At 40.5% G+C, this 15,438-nt stretch overlaps 1 protein-coding gene across 1 annotated transcript in view; it reads right to left on the bottom strand.

Moving 5' to 3' along the window:
• Positions 1-2,494: 2,494 nt before the first annotated feature.
• The window catches only part of myom2a (myomesin 2a), a gene marked incomplete at both ends in the record, with an annotated part of 58,421 nt that continues 45,477 nt past the window's right edge, over positions 2,495-15,438 (bottom strand). Inside the window, 18 exon segments of the mRNA XM_080722488.1 lie at positions 2,495-2,992; positions 4,863-4,918; positions 5,274-5,296; positions 5,397-5,433; positions 5,582-5,745; positions 6,364-6,469; positions 7,174-7,212; positions 7,331-7,418; positions 7,960-8,067; positions 8,599-8,666; positions 9,390-9,449; positions 10,089-10,233; positions 11,115-11,251; positions 12,212-12,256; positions 12,737-12,843; positions 13,541-13,700; positions 14,046-14,160; positions 14,555-14,733. Of these exon segments, the coding sequence (XP_080578614.1) occupies positions 2,495-2,992; positions 4,863-4,918; positions 5,274-5,296; positions 5,397-5,433; positions 5,582-5,745; positions 6,364-6,469; positions 7,174-7,212; positions 7,331-7,418; positions 7,960-8,067; positions 8,599-8,666; positions 9,390-9,449; positions 10,089-10,233; positions 11,115-11,251; positions 12,212-12,256; positions 12,737-12,843; positions 13,541-13,700; positions 14,046-14,160; positions 14,555-14,733 (2,135 nt within the window).

Genomic DNA, 15,438 nt, shown 5'->3' with positions numbered 1-15,438 from the left:
GTAGAGTACTTTTGACTGCACTACAATTCTTGTAAGGGAAAGTATGTAACTTTGAACTGTGCTAAAACAAAACAATATATACCATTTTATGGATAATTTCCTCTATATCAGCCGTTTTCAAAGTAAGGCTTTATGTTGGGATTCTATTTCAATCTTCATTATGTACATTATGAATTAACCACTTAAGGTATATTTAAAATATAGTGAGCATGTACATGTAGAACTGCTATTTGGAACAATTCAGGAAAATCTTATATTTTTTTGGGGAAAATGTCTAAATTGGATAAAAAGGATACTTACATATTTTTGAGCGGTTCATCTGGCTTTGTCTGACTGTATGTATGTATGGGCGACAGTGGCTCAGGGGTAGAGTGGCCGCTTGGCAACTGGAAGGTCCCCAGTTCGATCCCGGGCTCCCCCAGAGTTACTGTTGAAGTGTCCTTGAGCTGAACCCCTAATTACTACCGATGAGCAGGTTGGTGCCTTGCATGGTTTCCTCTGCCATTGGTTTATGAATGTGTGTGTGAATGTAATGCACAATCTCTGTAAAGCGCCTTGGATAAAGGCACTGTCTATATCCACAACCTTCCAACATCTCATCGTGCATTGCGCAGAATGTGCAGGCAGCTTCCGGCGCCGCAACCGAGAGTGGTCTACAAGCTCACAGCGGTTGCATCTGCGACGCGACGTGAGCTTGTATGTCTGCTGTTAACCGGAAGTGTCCCGCAAATAATGCTTATTGCTTATTACACTTATTGCGACCGAAGGTTGCAGTTTAGTATGTGAAACATCATGTCTCCGTCTGTCTGGACGTGTACACTTTTTACGGTCTATGGGTTCGCCACTTTGACATGACTGTGATGTCAGGGGAACCACACTAACAGAATCCCTTTTATGCCCATATATGGAGTTCCCTGATGTCATCAATAATAAGCCCACATCTAACTGACTTCATATGGGAATGCCCATACTGTATATGGAGGCCACTTACCACACTAACTGAATCCATATGGCCAAAACAAATGGCCAAAACAGGCCATATCTGTGTGGCTGGTTCTAAACAGGGATCTCCATGTATGGGCATAAAAGGGTTGGATGTATGATGTCAGATGTCATAGACGTCATAGGACTTTCACATAACAAATAACTGAGTAAGCATGTTTGGGCTCTCACAGCATATCTCCATATACAGTAAATGGATCTCCATACTGGGTACCAGGGGTCTCCATATATGGGTAACTGGTCCGATATACTTCACTGGCCAGATGGCCAAGACATGGCGCGACCTCTAGGGTGAGGTCGCTTGTCGCCCTCAGGCGTGTTACTAGTGTATGTATTGTATGTGCTGGTATGTCCATCCCACACTTGGCGCATTGGCCAAGCTTTGCGGGAGGCTTAATTAAATTAACTCTATAAAGGCACGGCTCACTTCACACTGGGTGTGATTTTTATTTTAAAGCAAGTTCTCCAGTATTTTAACTCAGTTTACTGAGAAACGTTCACACTTTGACCAGGAGTATCTATACTTTGACTCAAGTGCTGGGTTTAAGTACTTTGTCCACCACTGGGTAATGTTCAGTTGCTGCTGTGTCAACCCAGAGATGAACACAATTTCTTTCTTCTTTTTTTTGGGTGCTAATTATATTATAGGTTTAGGGTACAATCCAATCAAGCAAGAGAGGGAAACATATATTTCAAATACAACAGAAAGAGGGTGATAAGTAAGGTTTATTGTCAACACAAAGCACGGAGAAATACATTCAAACCGGACAGATCTCTCTGCTATAGTAACAAGGGCAAGAACTAATACAGCCCCATAGTAGCCGGTACATTCTCAAATGAACCAGCCAGTTTCACTATATGACCTGCCACTTATTGTTTTAGAACAGGACCTCCAAAACAATGGTTGACAAAAGTTTCTGGTACACTAGACAAACATTATACGAGCCATAACACTAGAGAAATGCATTGTATTGGGCTGATGTTTGTTGTTAAATTCCCACCATGGAGAACACTGGTCCTGTACCAGACCCTACGTGGTTTCAACTCTGACAATTCATTACACATTCACAAGAAAATGTATACAGGCATTCCGCTACGTTAAATAGAGGAAGGTGCAGCTTTTTTGAAACACTGAACATGAAGGACGGTCTAACCTGGCCATTATGTTTATTATACGTTTTCTCGCCTGTCGAGAGCGCGAGTGACCAGTCGAATGACATAACGGTATCTAACACTGACATGCTACGTACACATTAAAGTAACAGCTTTTGGGTGTTCACTCTGAATCGGTAACCTCTAAATTGGTGGTTCTCAAAGTGGATTCTGGGTTGACCCTTACAAGACCCTTACAAGTCTGTAACTCTGACAGTATACAAATGAAACCAAATGGACCCTAACAGGTCCATTTGGTTCCATTTGCATAGATAGAGTTAAGGGGAGACCTTGACATTTAAATGTTTGAGAACCACTGCTCTAAATGCCCTCTCTCGCCTTACTTCCTAGGGGGGGTTGGGGACTTAGAAAACCGAGACGAGGGGCGAGACGAGGACGGGGACTTGGGCGGCACAGGGGTGGAGGCCGGGGTGGAGGCCGGGGTGGGGGTCTTCGTGGACGGAGCCGGGGTTGCGGACTTGGACGGGGCGGGGGTGGGGGTCTTGGAGGGAGGAGCCGGGGAGGGACTTGGAGTCGGGGTCTTGGGCGGCGCAGGGGTGGCCGGTTTGGACGGGCCCAGTTTGGGCTCGGGCACCGACTCGCCATGTCGGTAGACGCTCACGGTGATCTCCACAAACTCGCCGCCGTATTTGTTCCGCACGTTGATGCTGTACTTGCCGGAGTCCTCGGACGTGACCTCTGAGATGACGAGGCTGGCGAACTTGCCGCCCTCGAACGTGACCTTGGCGTGCGGGCTGGACGACAGCTCCTGCTCATTCTTGAACCAGATGACCTCGGGGGTTGGCTCGCCCCACACCGTGCAGGTGAGGCTCAGGGACTGATGGGTCGAGAGGAAGAGGGAAGAGGTGACATTTGTGTGGTGCTTCAGAATTATTGAATGCTTTAACCAGTGAAAAATAGCAGCTATACAAGCTCACAGCGCGGCACCGAGTGCCGCGCTGCAAGCTTGTAGATCTGCTATTTTTGAAAAAAGTCGTGAAAATGTGTGCAAATCTTTGAATAATGTATTTTCAAAGCGAACGTTTGTAACTCAACTTTTGCGTCTGGGTGGTCCCTGGAACTAGATATTTTGAGATGCGGGTCCGTGGCCAAATAAATATAATTTTGTGGGTCCTTCACATGAAAAGGTTTGAGAACCACTGAGACAGTAGTCTCTCAAGAACAGACTAACTGAGCTCCAGTTAAGTGAAAAGGACCTTTTCTTTGACGATGGCTGGCCAGATTGCTGACATAGAAACATAGGATTTTCAAAAAGTCTTAGAAGGATTCAAAAGACACTTATAGAATCGGGTCAAAATTCTAGTTTTCACGATTTTTCAAAAATAAATAGCAGATCTACAAGCTCGCAGCGCGGCACTCGGTGCCGCGCTGTGAGCTTGTATATCTGCTATTTTTCAATAGTTAAAACATAAAATAATGATGCACAATACAGTGTACCCGTTCTAAATGGGTTAAAGTGCATTAGAGATCTAGAACAGGGGTCTTCCAACAAGGGGTCCGGGACCTCTAGGGGGTCCTCAGAGTTACCACAGGGGCCCGCCAAATCTTTGTGTAATCATGTTTGATCACTTGAACCCAAGCATCCCTATTCTTAGTGGAACATTAGCCCAAAATCAAACCTCGGTTCGAAGTGAAGCGGTGAAGCATTAGTTGTGGATGCAGTAGGTGAGAACTATTGCATGTACAGGACAGATAAAACCTGAAGGCCAAATTATCATGTGAAGCTTGACCAATCCTCAAAGTATCCATTCATCAGACCGGGAGGGACACTACACACATATTCTGGACGTACAGGACAGATAAAACCTATTCATTCTGAACTGAAATGGCCATATATGGACATGGGACACACATTTTGCTTTTTGAAAAAGCCTATTCATTCTGGACTGATATTCTGGACGTACGGGACAGAAAAAACCTGTTCATTCTGGACTGGAGTGACCATATATGGACATGAGGTGACATACATTTTTGTTTTTGAAAAAACCTGTTCATTCTGGACTGAAATGACCATATATGGGCGTGGGACACACAAAGCCACTCATTGGAAGCGGTTTTCACTGCTTCAAAAAAACAGCAGAAAAAAAAATAGCAGCTTGTAGTTCGGCTGTTTTTTGACACAGAGGTTTGGTGAAGAGGGTTAAAGAAGAGCAGACTAGTAGACGGTAAATATATGAAAATACACAGTAATCCAACCTACACAGACGATAGTGCTGTCAAGTCTAAACTGTATAAGAAATGATGTAAATCTTTAACCCATTTAGGCCTAGAATTAGAAGGATTCAAAAGACACTTATAGAATCGGGTCAAAATTCTAATGTTCACGACTTTTAAAAAATAGCAGATCTACAAGCTCGCAGCGCGGCACTCGGTGCCGCGCTGTGAGCTTGTATATCTGCTATTTTTCAATAGTTAAAGCATAAAATAATGATACACAAAATGTGTACCCGTTCTAAATGGGTTAATCTGCAACACAATTTTAAACGATATGTAGTGGGGGTCCCTCCCTGCTTCATCTCTCTCAGAGCTAAGGGGTCCTTGGCCCGAAAACATTGAAGACCCCTGATCTAGAATATCAAGAATATACCTACAGCACAATACACATAGTGTAGAAACAATGGAAAACATCCTGTCCATTTACATTATATAATTGTCCAGGTGATAAGACAGGTAGATGGGATTTTTACCTTATTCTCCATAATAGTGACCACATCGGGCAGGCCACCGACCACTCTGCCACGGTCTGAGAAATTAAATAGACATCAATTATTTTCTGCTGAGCAGCAGCATGATATACAGTTTAGTTTAGTTTAGTTTATTTGATCACTCACATTTTTTGATCCACTTAGTCATTGTTACATGTGATCAAAAGGAATAGGCTGAAGCTGAAAGCTTGTGGATGCCTATCCTACTTATTCATGGAGTAAAATACAGTGATTTATATAGGGTATAAATGTTATCTTAAAAAAACTAACAAAAAAAAAAAAACGTCTCCTCCAGTGACCATCTCTAGTAGTTGGGTGAAAATAATTGAAATGGGGGAAAATAAATAGAAGTAATTAATACAGTATGTCTTCTAGAGATAATAATATACTCACTCTTCTCAGCATGTGCCGCAGCTCTGTAACATAAGATAACAATGAGATTGTTAATATCATTATAATTTGTAAAACTTGAATTTACATGTCATAGTATAGGATAAACCGTTTAAAATTACTCACTTGAGTCTAAGGTACTCTTCATAAGCATCAGTGTACGCTGAAATAGCAAACAAGAAAGAAGAGAACATTAGGACATTTGTAATACAGTATATTACACAGTAAAATCACCAGTGTTCATTTAGTGTCTCATTGTACGAATGGAACCATTTGGTTCAGAGTGTGTTAAGAGATGATCCATCGCCCACCTTGTCCAGAGAGGTCAAAGCTGCGGGCGTATGTCTTGACCCCGTCTGAGATCTCAATAGTGTACTGTCCCTTCTCTCTGTCTGTGGGGTCACAGATCTGCATCCAGGCCATCTCTGCTGTACCACCAATCCTCATCTTCTCAGAGGAGGCAATCTTGCTGTCCCTGCAAGGTTCACGTCAGATATGTTAGGGTCCAGGCTTAAACACTATTATTCTTTACATCGGGGGTCTTCAACAGGGGGTCCGGGACCCCTAGGGGGTCCTCAGAATTACTACAGGGGGGGCCACCAAATGTGTGATAGGATCATTCTTTTAAATGAACAACTTGATCCCTCACATCCCTATTCTGGGGAGACCTTCAGCCAAAAATAGCAGATCTACAAGCTCTCAACGCCTTGCAGTGCGAGGCGTTGAGAGCTTGGTAAAAGAGCTAGGTAAAAAAAAGAGCAGACCAAGTACAGAGTGAAAGGTAAAATCTACTAAGTAAACTATAAACGATTTAAGTGGCTAAATGTCTGAAAAAGAGAAAAACACATTAACACTAATCCAACTTAGACTGATGACAGTGCTGTCAAACAAGTAGATGAAAATCTGCAACACAATTTTATATAATATGGTAGTGGGGGGGGGGGGGGGGGGTCCCTGCTTTATCTCCCTCTCAGCTAAGGGGTCCTTGGCCTGAGAACGTTAAAGACCCCTGCTTTACATATCAATTTGTGGGGGGGTTCTTGGCATGAAAAGGTTTGAGAACCACTGCACAAAAGCAAAGGGAAGTTTGTACTTGTGCTTCCAGCTGGTCTTCATCTCCTCTGTGAAGTAGGTCATGTAGCACTGCAGTCTGATGCCTTCAGGAGTACACTGGATAACCAGCTCTGATGCAGACGCACCTGTCACCACCAAACACAATCATGTTTATCGTTGCTGTGTCATTATGCAGTGGTGTAAAGTAACTAAGTAGATTTACTTAAGTACTGTACTTAATTTGTACTTTACTTCAGTATTTCCAATTTCCAATACTTTTACTTCTACTCCACTACATCTCGGATCCGAATTTTGTACTTTTACTCCACTACAATTATTTGAAAACTTTAGTTACTAGTTACCTTGCAGATATAAATTATAATATTATAAAACATACATGAACCACTTTAGCCCTATTTTATACCTTGGCTATTTGAAAATAGATGCGACGCGTTGTGAGCTTGTAGATCGGCTCTTTAAGAGTTTGTAGATGGCTCTTTAAGAGTGTTTGCCAGTGGTTAAAAAAGGATATGTCACCATATTGGAGACGTGACAGTAACACAATATTGTGTAATACACTTGTCATTATTGTATAGTAAACACAATGCCTGGTAGCATTAGCTCAATTTGTGGTGTAAAAGGGCACAAAAAGAGGTTAAGTTCACTACATGTTTTCTTTTTTGGCACTCTGGCACAGTGACAGTTCAAAAACGACAACATATTATCACAGCAGGCCATTAGAAATACTTTAAAAAAGGGGTACATCTTGTAATGTACTCATGTATGTAAATAAGCAAGTGGTGGCAGTAACAGGAAAGAGTGTGATAAGATGATGAAATTCAATTCCTACCAGCGATGTGGGCAATGGCATTGATGATGTCATCAAACACTGCAAGACAGAAGAAGAAAGGTCAAATCAGATCATAGAAGGAAGATCGATAAGCTTTACAACAGTAATAAATGTCCCAGAAGTTGACCTTTCACTGGTACAGATCGTAAGGTTGTACCTTGGCCAGAAATGTCAATCACAGATGTGTCCTTTCCTCTGTCGTCACTGACAGTTGCTTTGTAGATGCCCTGGTCCTTTCTGGAGAACTGAGAAAACAAACACCATACATTTAACATTTAAACAAGCAATATTGTATACACAGAATGTACACTACGATGTATCGCTAGATTGATAGATCGATAGATTGAAAAGACAGAAAGAAAAGAAAAGAAATAAGACCATTACTGCATCAAAAGTAATCATCAAACCATACTATAAAAAACTAAAAAGAATGTCAAATAATATAAGAAAGAGGCAATACATTTGAAAATAGCTGATCTACAAGCTCAAGCTTGTAGTTTTGCTATTTTCACAATATTTATCTGTGAAACCGAGTCAAGCTAAATGCAACGCTTCAACTCCTACAATTCCAAGTGCTTGTCAGGTTGCCCCAGTTCAAATATGATTATATTGAGGGGGTCCCAAGTTCAATTCTTTTTTTTGGGGGGGGGGGGGGTCACGGCCTGAAAAGGTTGAGAATCACTGGATTGAGCAATATATTATGGATGGAAAAACCTCATGGTTATCAATGCAGAAGTTCAGTATTGCAGAGTGTGAGGGTGTGACTGTGTGCCATGAATATTTTACCAGCGCGAGGGGCAGAGCAGCGGTGCCAGACAGGACATTAGTATCAAGAACAATCTCATCTTCATCCTTGTACCAATGGAAAGCAGACTCTTTCTTCACATTCGCCAACTGAGACAGAACAGACAGACACACAGAGGGAACTTTAGCAACAAGCCTGAAAAAAAAAATCAGTGGTGAAAAACATACTCAAATGTTTTACTCAGGTAAAAGTATCAATACTGCAATGTAGAAATACTCTGTTACAAGTAACAGTCTGGAATTCAAAATTGAACAAAGTAAAAGTACAAAAGTATTGGTATCAAAATGTACTTAAAGTAGAAAGTACTCATTATGCTGAATGACCCGTTTCACAAGTTTTCAGAAGTATGAAATGTATAAAATCTTTTGTCAAAAGCAGATCTACAAGCTCACAATGCAACACATCGTGGCACATTGTGGTCTTGTAGATCGGCTAAAAGGCCGAAATGGATACATGGCTGAAGTGGTTAATGTATGTTTTATAATAATAATAATCAAAATCTACAAAGTAACTGGTATGTAACTAAAGTTTTCAAATAATTGTAGTGGAGTAAAAGTAAAAGTAATTTACTGGAAATACTATGGTACATGGTTTTTAAAGTATTTTTAATTCTGTATTACCTTGCAAACAAGCAGGACGGTACAGTCCTGATCCACTGAGAAATTCAGATACTCTGAGAAATGTGGGCCTGGAAAAGAAATCACAGAAACATGTCACATTATTCAAGATATTGTCAGTTCTATGCAGGTTATGTCAAGAGACAACTGCCAACAAACATGTAGAGTACAATGATTATTCCAACATGACAAGCGCAATGATTCTGGGTCAAATACTATTTACAAATAAATAAATAGTTGTAGCCTATGCTAGAACTATAGTTGGTCATTTAGAATAGCATTGCACTTCAAACAGGCAGGCCACAGCATCAGTTCCTTGAAATATGTATAAATAGAATAGGTGAACCCTAGGTAATAAAATAACGGACAGACTGACAGACAGCAAGCTTTTCATAGTAACTTGCGACCTAACGGTCGCAATGACACAGATGTTTTCCCAGTTTTAATGGGTTAAATCAATGTTATTAATAGTCATTAAAATGCAGGCATGTATTGTGTTGTCTTGAACCATACACAGTATGTTACAGTAGTAGGCTAAAATAACATATAGAGTTTCATGCAGTAAACAATGAGACAGCTGTCCTAAAACATGGGAAACACCTGCTACACTTGTTGGCCAAATAACTAGCATGCAAAATGCAAATGCAAATGTAAACACCTGCTAGGGAGGATGTTGACATGCGTTTGTCACATGTCTCCTTGCAAACAAAGTAACAAACACAAAGTTTGAATGTCTATAAATACGTCTTTCAAACAGCTGACACTTGTCTGTCATTAGTGTCATTGTTCAGTACCTTGCTTCCTGATGTGCTCTTTCCTCTGGAACTCTGCCTCCTTCAGAGCAGCCTTAAACACTGAAAGAGAACATTCCCACACACAGCAATGTAAATATATGGCCTCCAACGCACACACATATTATCTGCATGTCCACACTGTTTAACCTAGTCAAATATACTGTACTAACTCAACTTAACTGGAATTTATTTTTAGCCCAGCTCTGGTACTCTTCCAGGAGGTAACCGTAATATAAATGAATTCCTAATTTGTACATAAAAAGTACTGCATATAAAAATACACCGTTTGTTAATACAGAGTGTTATCTGAGTGTTATCTGAGTTTAGAAATGGAACCAAATGGACCCATATGGTTTCCATTTGTACAATTAATACTCAGGTATTCATATTGCCTAACATACATGTAAAAAAAAGAACAATAGCCAAAGTAGCAGATCTAGCAGAGCTTCACAACGTGTTTTGCGCTGTTTCACACCGTGTTTCGCAAAAAGTTATGAGCAAAAAAAAAAAAGTTCAAATATGGATAAGATGTTTCTGCCCAGACAGCAACGATATATTCAACGATATACAAGTGACTTTGAGTACTTTGAAAAGCACTATATAAATTCCAGATATCATTATTGTTCATGTGTATTCAATCAGTCAGTCAGTCAGTCTCTCTCCTCCAACAGTGCGACATGATATGAAGCAGAGACTCACCGTCTCCCACCAGCACCAGGGAGGTCTGGTTCTTGGCCTTGCCGTCAGTGATCTGAACGGTGTAGGTTCCCTCGCTGTTCTTGGTGAAGCTCTCCACGGTCATCTGGATGACTCCAGTAGCCACGTCATGGCTGATCTTATTACCCTGGGAACCGACACCACAGAGACCCTTTCTTTATTAAATGTTATTACTATAGTTTATTTAAGTTTATGTAAGTTATGTTATGTAAGATAAGTTAAGATAATATTGCCGTTGCATAACCTTTAGCTTTTTCTCGCTCGATGGACATTCCATTTATATTACGTAATGGCGTGTACATGTATTGCTACTGGTATACACATTCCTAAAGTGCAGTTAAAACTGCAATCTGGAACGTATTGGAATTAATACAATATTATTAACCTATCTGTTACTTACTTATTACAATAACACTAGCGCATCTGCTATGGTTGGAGGTGGTACTTCCTTAGTCTTCCATTGAGAAATGTAGACCCTGGTGTCAAACAGTAGGGCACAGACTGTTTGACAACTTTAGTCCTGTCTGAAGCTCATAAGCGCAATATGACCCCTGGATAAGCTAGGATTGCGCCTTGGGTCAAGTGGTAGACATTAAAGGAGTAGTTCACTCCCAAAATGACTTCTTTCCTATTGATTACTCACACCATGGAGACTTGAGTTCAATAATATTATTTGTAGTTTTTTGTTGCATTCCTAAGGGGGACACAAATGCATTCGGGTCCCCATCTGGAATCAATGGGGGTAAATTTACTATAACCAAACTTTTGACTTAGGAATGCAACATAAATAAAAAAAATTATTGAACTCAAGTCTCAATGCCCTGAGTAATCAATAGAAAAAAAGTATTTTTTCTCTTTAATCTCAAAATAACAATAACTGCAATAAGCTCACAACACGTCGCAGCGCTATTTCTATATATAGATCGGCTATTTTCATTGCAGGACATGCTTTCAAATGACTGAAATCAGCCGTGGTGACTAAGAACTTTAGTGAAGAGGTGGCTCTACCTCGCCGCTCTTGACCTCCTTGTCGTTGAAGATGAACCTGTAGGACACGGCGGAGGAGAGTTTCACGGCCTGCAGCCAGAAACGAACATGGCCCTTCTCCAGAACCTCGTAGGTCAGAGGGATTTTCAGGTGAACAACTGGGCAAAAACAAAAACCATGGATTAACACAAAATCTCTGTCACCTAATGCAAGTAGCTAGATTGCACCAAATAAAAATACAAAAGCAAGAGCAGCAGGCACACACAACCTTATATAAGTAAGTAACAGTAAGTAAGCTACTAATGTCAACATCCCACTTCCTTCCCCGTTAAATTGTACTGCCATGTCTGATTTTACATATTTGTTTCTGATCAAAGTTTTAATGATTAGTTCTCTGTTGTTCTTTAACGACATTTTAATACATAGGCCTACAGTATAAACTAAAACATATTTACGGAAAGTTACTAAATGTTATTCTACCCTTGACCTTGATTTTCTTACCACTATGAGGGTGGGAAAATGGATCATATCTGCAATTAACAGTAGGAGCTAAGATCAGTGTGGGTACTCTACATCATTATTATTTTTATGAGAACACCCTTAATCATGCCATTACATGATTCTGGGTGATAACCTTTAACCGCGCCAACCGTGCCGTTACAATAGCATTATTTCATAGCAAGTTCCTACACGGATAATTACCCCAAGGTACAAAAGAAAGAAAATGCTGAGGTGTTGAATACATGACTGATTTCACAACTTGCTTCCCAAATGTCACCCAGTCTTTTAAAAACAAATCGTAGCCTCTTTACAAATACTAGGATCATCACAGGATAATATACTCCAAAGCGTGTAGACGTTGTTAACAAACCAACGTAGAAGAAAACAATGCTAGCCTTCTGACTCAGACTGAAATAAAAAGTGAATCATTTTCCTTTCTAACGGACGGTAGATAACATAAAGGACAATAGTGGCACCAATACCCGTCACTATGTGCTGTCTAGTATCTACACAGTCATAGAATATTGGACGAACAGGTTTTCAATTCTAATTAAAAAAGTAAATGATGAAGAAAAGTCGAGAAATAAAGGAGTTGCCAACTTAAACATGATACTTACTTGGATGCCTGATGGCGTGGCTGAGTTCCAGCATGGTATTCAGGGCTGCAGAACGAGATTTGATTAAAGAAAGAAAAGAAAGGAAAAATGATTGTCACTTAATAGCCAATACAGACAAAAACAAAGCTACAATTAAGCCTACACATTGTGAGGTGATGGACAATAAATCTTTTTGAATCGTGAATCACAATACATTATACTGTATTATGTACTGTACTCATGTGGGATCTCCCGAAAGGAGAAACCACATTTTCTGCCAATAAGGCTGCTTGGGGCGACATTGCATTATGATCTTCAGGCAGTACTCGTTGTCAAACTACAGTAGTTGTCCAATCCTACACCAAGGTCTAAATTAATCTATGGAAAAGTAGGAGACCACCTAAACCACTGCATGTGTGCTACACAGTAGTAGCTGTATATTGTATTAACATGCTCTACCATACAGATAAACAGTTAAAATAACATTTCAAGGATTGTAGCTTCAATTGAGAGGATTTCATGGATATTCTAATCTACAACACCTACCATCTTCAGTCAGAGTGTGGCTGGCAGAGACACCATCTGTGTCGGTGACAACAGCAGAGTATTTGCCCAAATCCTCTTTATCTGGGTTGGTGAAGGTCAGCTTGGTGCTGACAAAAGGAAATACAGCAAGAATAAGAATGGATATAGAAACCATCGCTCGGAAAAAGAAACACAGAAACATGCAGGCAACTTCTTTCTTTAGCATTGTTTAGTGTGTTGTACCACAGTACGACTGTATAATATATTATCTCCTGCACTACTCACACTATGTATTAATCTTATTTAATTCTTATTTTCAGTCACACTGTTGAGGAGGCGTAAGAGTACAAGAAGTACAAGGCTGCCACAGCCCTATTGTCCAGTAAGTAACACATCATGAAAACCTTGAACCTTGAAGTTCAGCACTTCTGAAATGGTGTTTGCAAACTTCTCTTTTATGAGAACAGATGTACGCACAGTTCTTCATCTGAGAGTTAAATACATTAAGGACACAGTCCAGGCTAAAGTAATCCTGGTAAAACGTATCGTTGCAGTCAGACAGAAACCTTGTTTTCAAGGTATTATGTTTTTCTTTCCCTGTAAATGAATGGTATAGTTCGATAAACAAGAGATTCGCACAAGGCCTCAAAGGTAGTGAAAATAGCCAACCCAAGAGCTCACAATGCATTGCTGGAACTGGAATGATATTGTTCCTTGGTATAGGTACAGTATATTATTCCACAGTGCACACACAGAGCAAATCAGCAGCAAATTTAGACTTCCGATGTATGTCTGCATTAGCTGTAGCTTGACAGGTTTGCTTACGTTTTTCCTTTAGTTGAAACAGAGACCCTGGGGCAGTCACCAATTGCTTTATAGTTCTTAGACCACACAAACTTAGAGGTCTCAGATATCTCACAGGCCTCGAAGGACAGGAAGATGTCTCCCGTCTCCTCGTCCACACCACAGTGGATCTCCTGGGAGCCTTGGAATTGGAAGAAATGTCATGATGATGATGATTTTGATATACTTAAATAAAGTCCATAATATGCTTCTATTTACAAACAATATACCTTATACTTTTTTTTTTCTTTTTTCATTTGTGTGTTTTTATTTTCTTTTATTTATTGTACTTCTATTCTCCAATGTAATCACAAATACACAATGAAAAGTATGTTTAAAAAAAAGTATGGAAAATGATAAGGAACCCACATTTTAAATTCAATATCTGATGTGCAACTATTGTGGGATGTAACAATACTTAGGAAATAAGTAATGGACTTTGTGTGCAATACAATATTTGTGTACATCATCCTAGATCTTTTGTTACCTGCAACAGCCTTGGCAACCACAGGCTCAGACGGCTGGGAAGCTTTTCCTACACCATCACCATTGACAGCACGCACTTTAAACACATACGATTCACCTTCCACCAGACCAGTCACCTGCAAAAGAATACAACAAACATCACATCTTCATCTCAGTGTCACTGGAGACATGAGATTTAAAGCCCAGATCAGGCCAAAGATTCACGATAGGGCGAAATGGTTTTAGAACGTTGCAGCATTGGAAAAATTACAACGATCTGTATCACCTCGTTGCGGATCAGCTGATGCCAGCTGATTAAGTTGCAAGAGGTTCAACTCTGATGACACAAACAATTGCTCACACGAATCTGCCATTGTAACATTATACAGTACATATGGTACAGCCCCCCCCTCTCTCTCTCTCAAACACACACACACACACACACACACACACACACACACACACACACACACACACACACACACACACACACACACACACAAACCATTTGAATGATAGTGGGAATCTTACAGGCAGGTTACGATGGCCAACAGCCACTGCATTCAGGGTGACAAAGTCCTTGGAGCCCTTTTTGGCCATTTCCACATGGTACCCGGTGATGGCACTGGCCCCAGTGTAGACTGGAGCTTTCCAGAAGATGACCAGAGAATGACCTCTCACCTCACTGAAGCTCAGGTCATAGGCTGGACCTAAGAGTCAAAACATATACCACCCATGACTGAACATACTGTATAAATGGAGAGAGTTCACATGAATTATTGCATTATACCCTGAAAAACCTTGTCGCTTGTCTGTCTGTCTGTCTGTCTGTCTGTCTGTCTGTCTGTCTGTCTGTCTGTCCGTCCGGCTGTACAGGAAGTGATGTAAGTGTGATGTCAGTAAGTCACAGTCAGGAAGTGATGTCAGTGTGAAGTCAGTGAGTCACAGTGATGTGGTACAGAATGACTCATATATGGGCATAAAAAGGATGTCACGTGACATCACTTCCTGTACTGACAGTCAGACAAGCTACGAGATTTCTCAGGGTATAAAAGTCCATATATGGTCATTCCCAGAAAAAAGAAAAAACATTTTATGTCCACACATGGAGATTTCTGATGTCATAAATCCCAGGTTGAAAATGAGAATGTTAGGGTACCATATATGGCCCATATATGGAGATCCACAGGCATCAAACCAAGGCCCTAACTCACCAAAGCCCTGCTTGGCATTACTAATTAACGTACGTTTTATGCCCATATATGGGGATTCCTATGTTATCAATATTAAGGACATATATGGGAATGCCCATATTTGGTAATGTCCATATATGGGCATGTTTTGACATAACATAACTATCATGAAGGGGTCTCCATATATGAGTAACTGGTCCCACATACATCACTGGCCAGATG

Source organism: Nannobrachium achirus (assembly GCF_963921795.1).
Source record: "Nannobrachium achirus genome assembly, chromosome: 3".
In the NCBI taxonomy this organism is placed as follows: domain Eukaryota; kingdom Metazoa; phylum Chordata; class Actinopteri; order Myctophiformes; family Myctophidae; genus Nannobrachium; species Nannobrachium achirus.
Note: the sequence above shows the minus strand (reverse complement) of the source record. Positions and strands in the feature narration are given on the sequence as shown.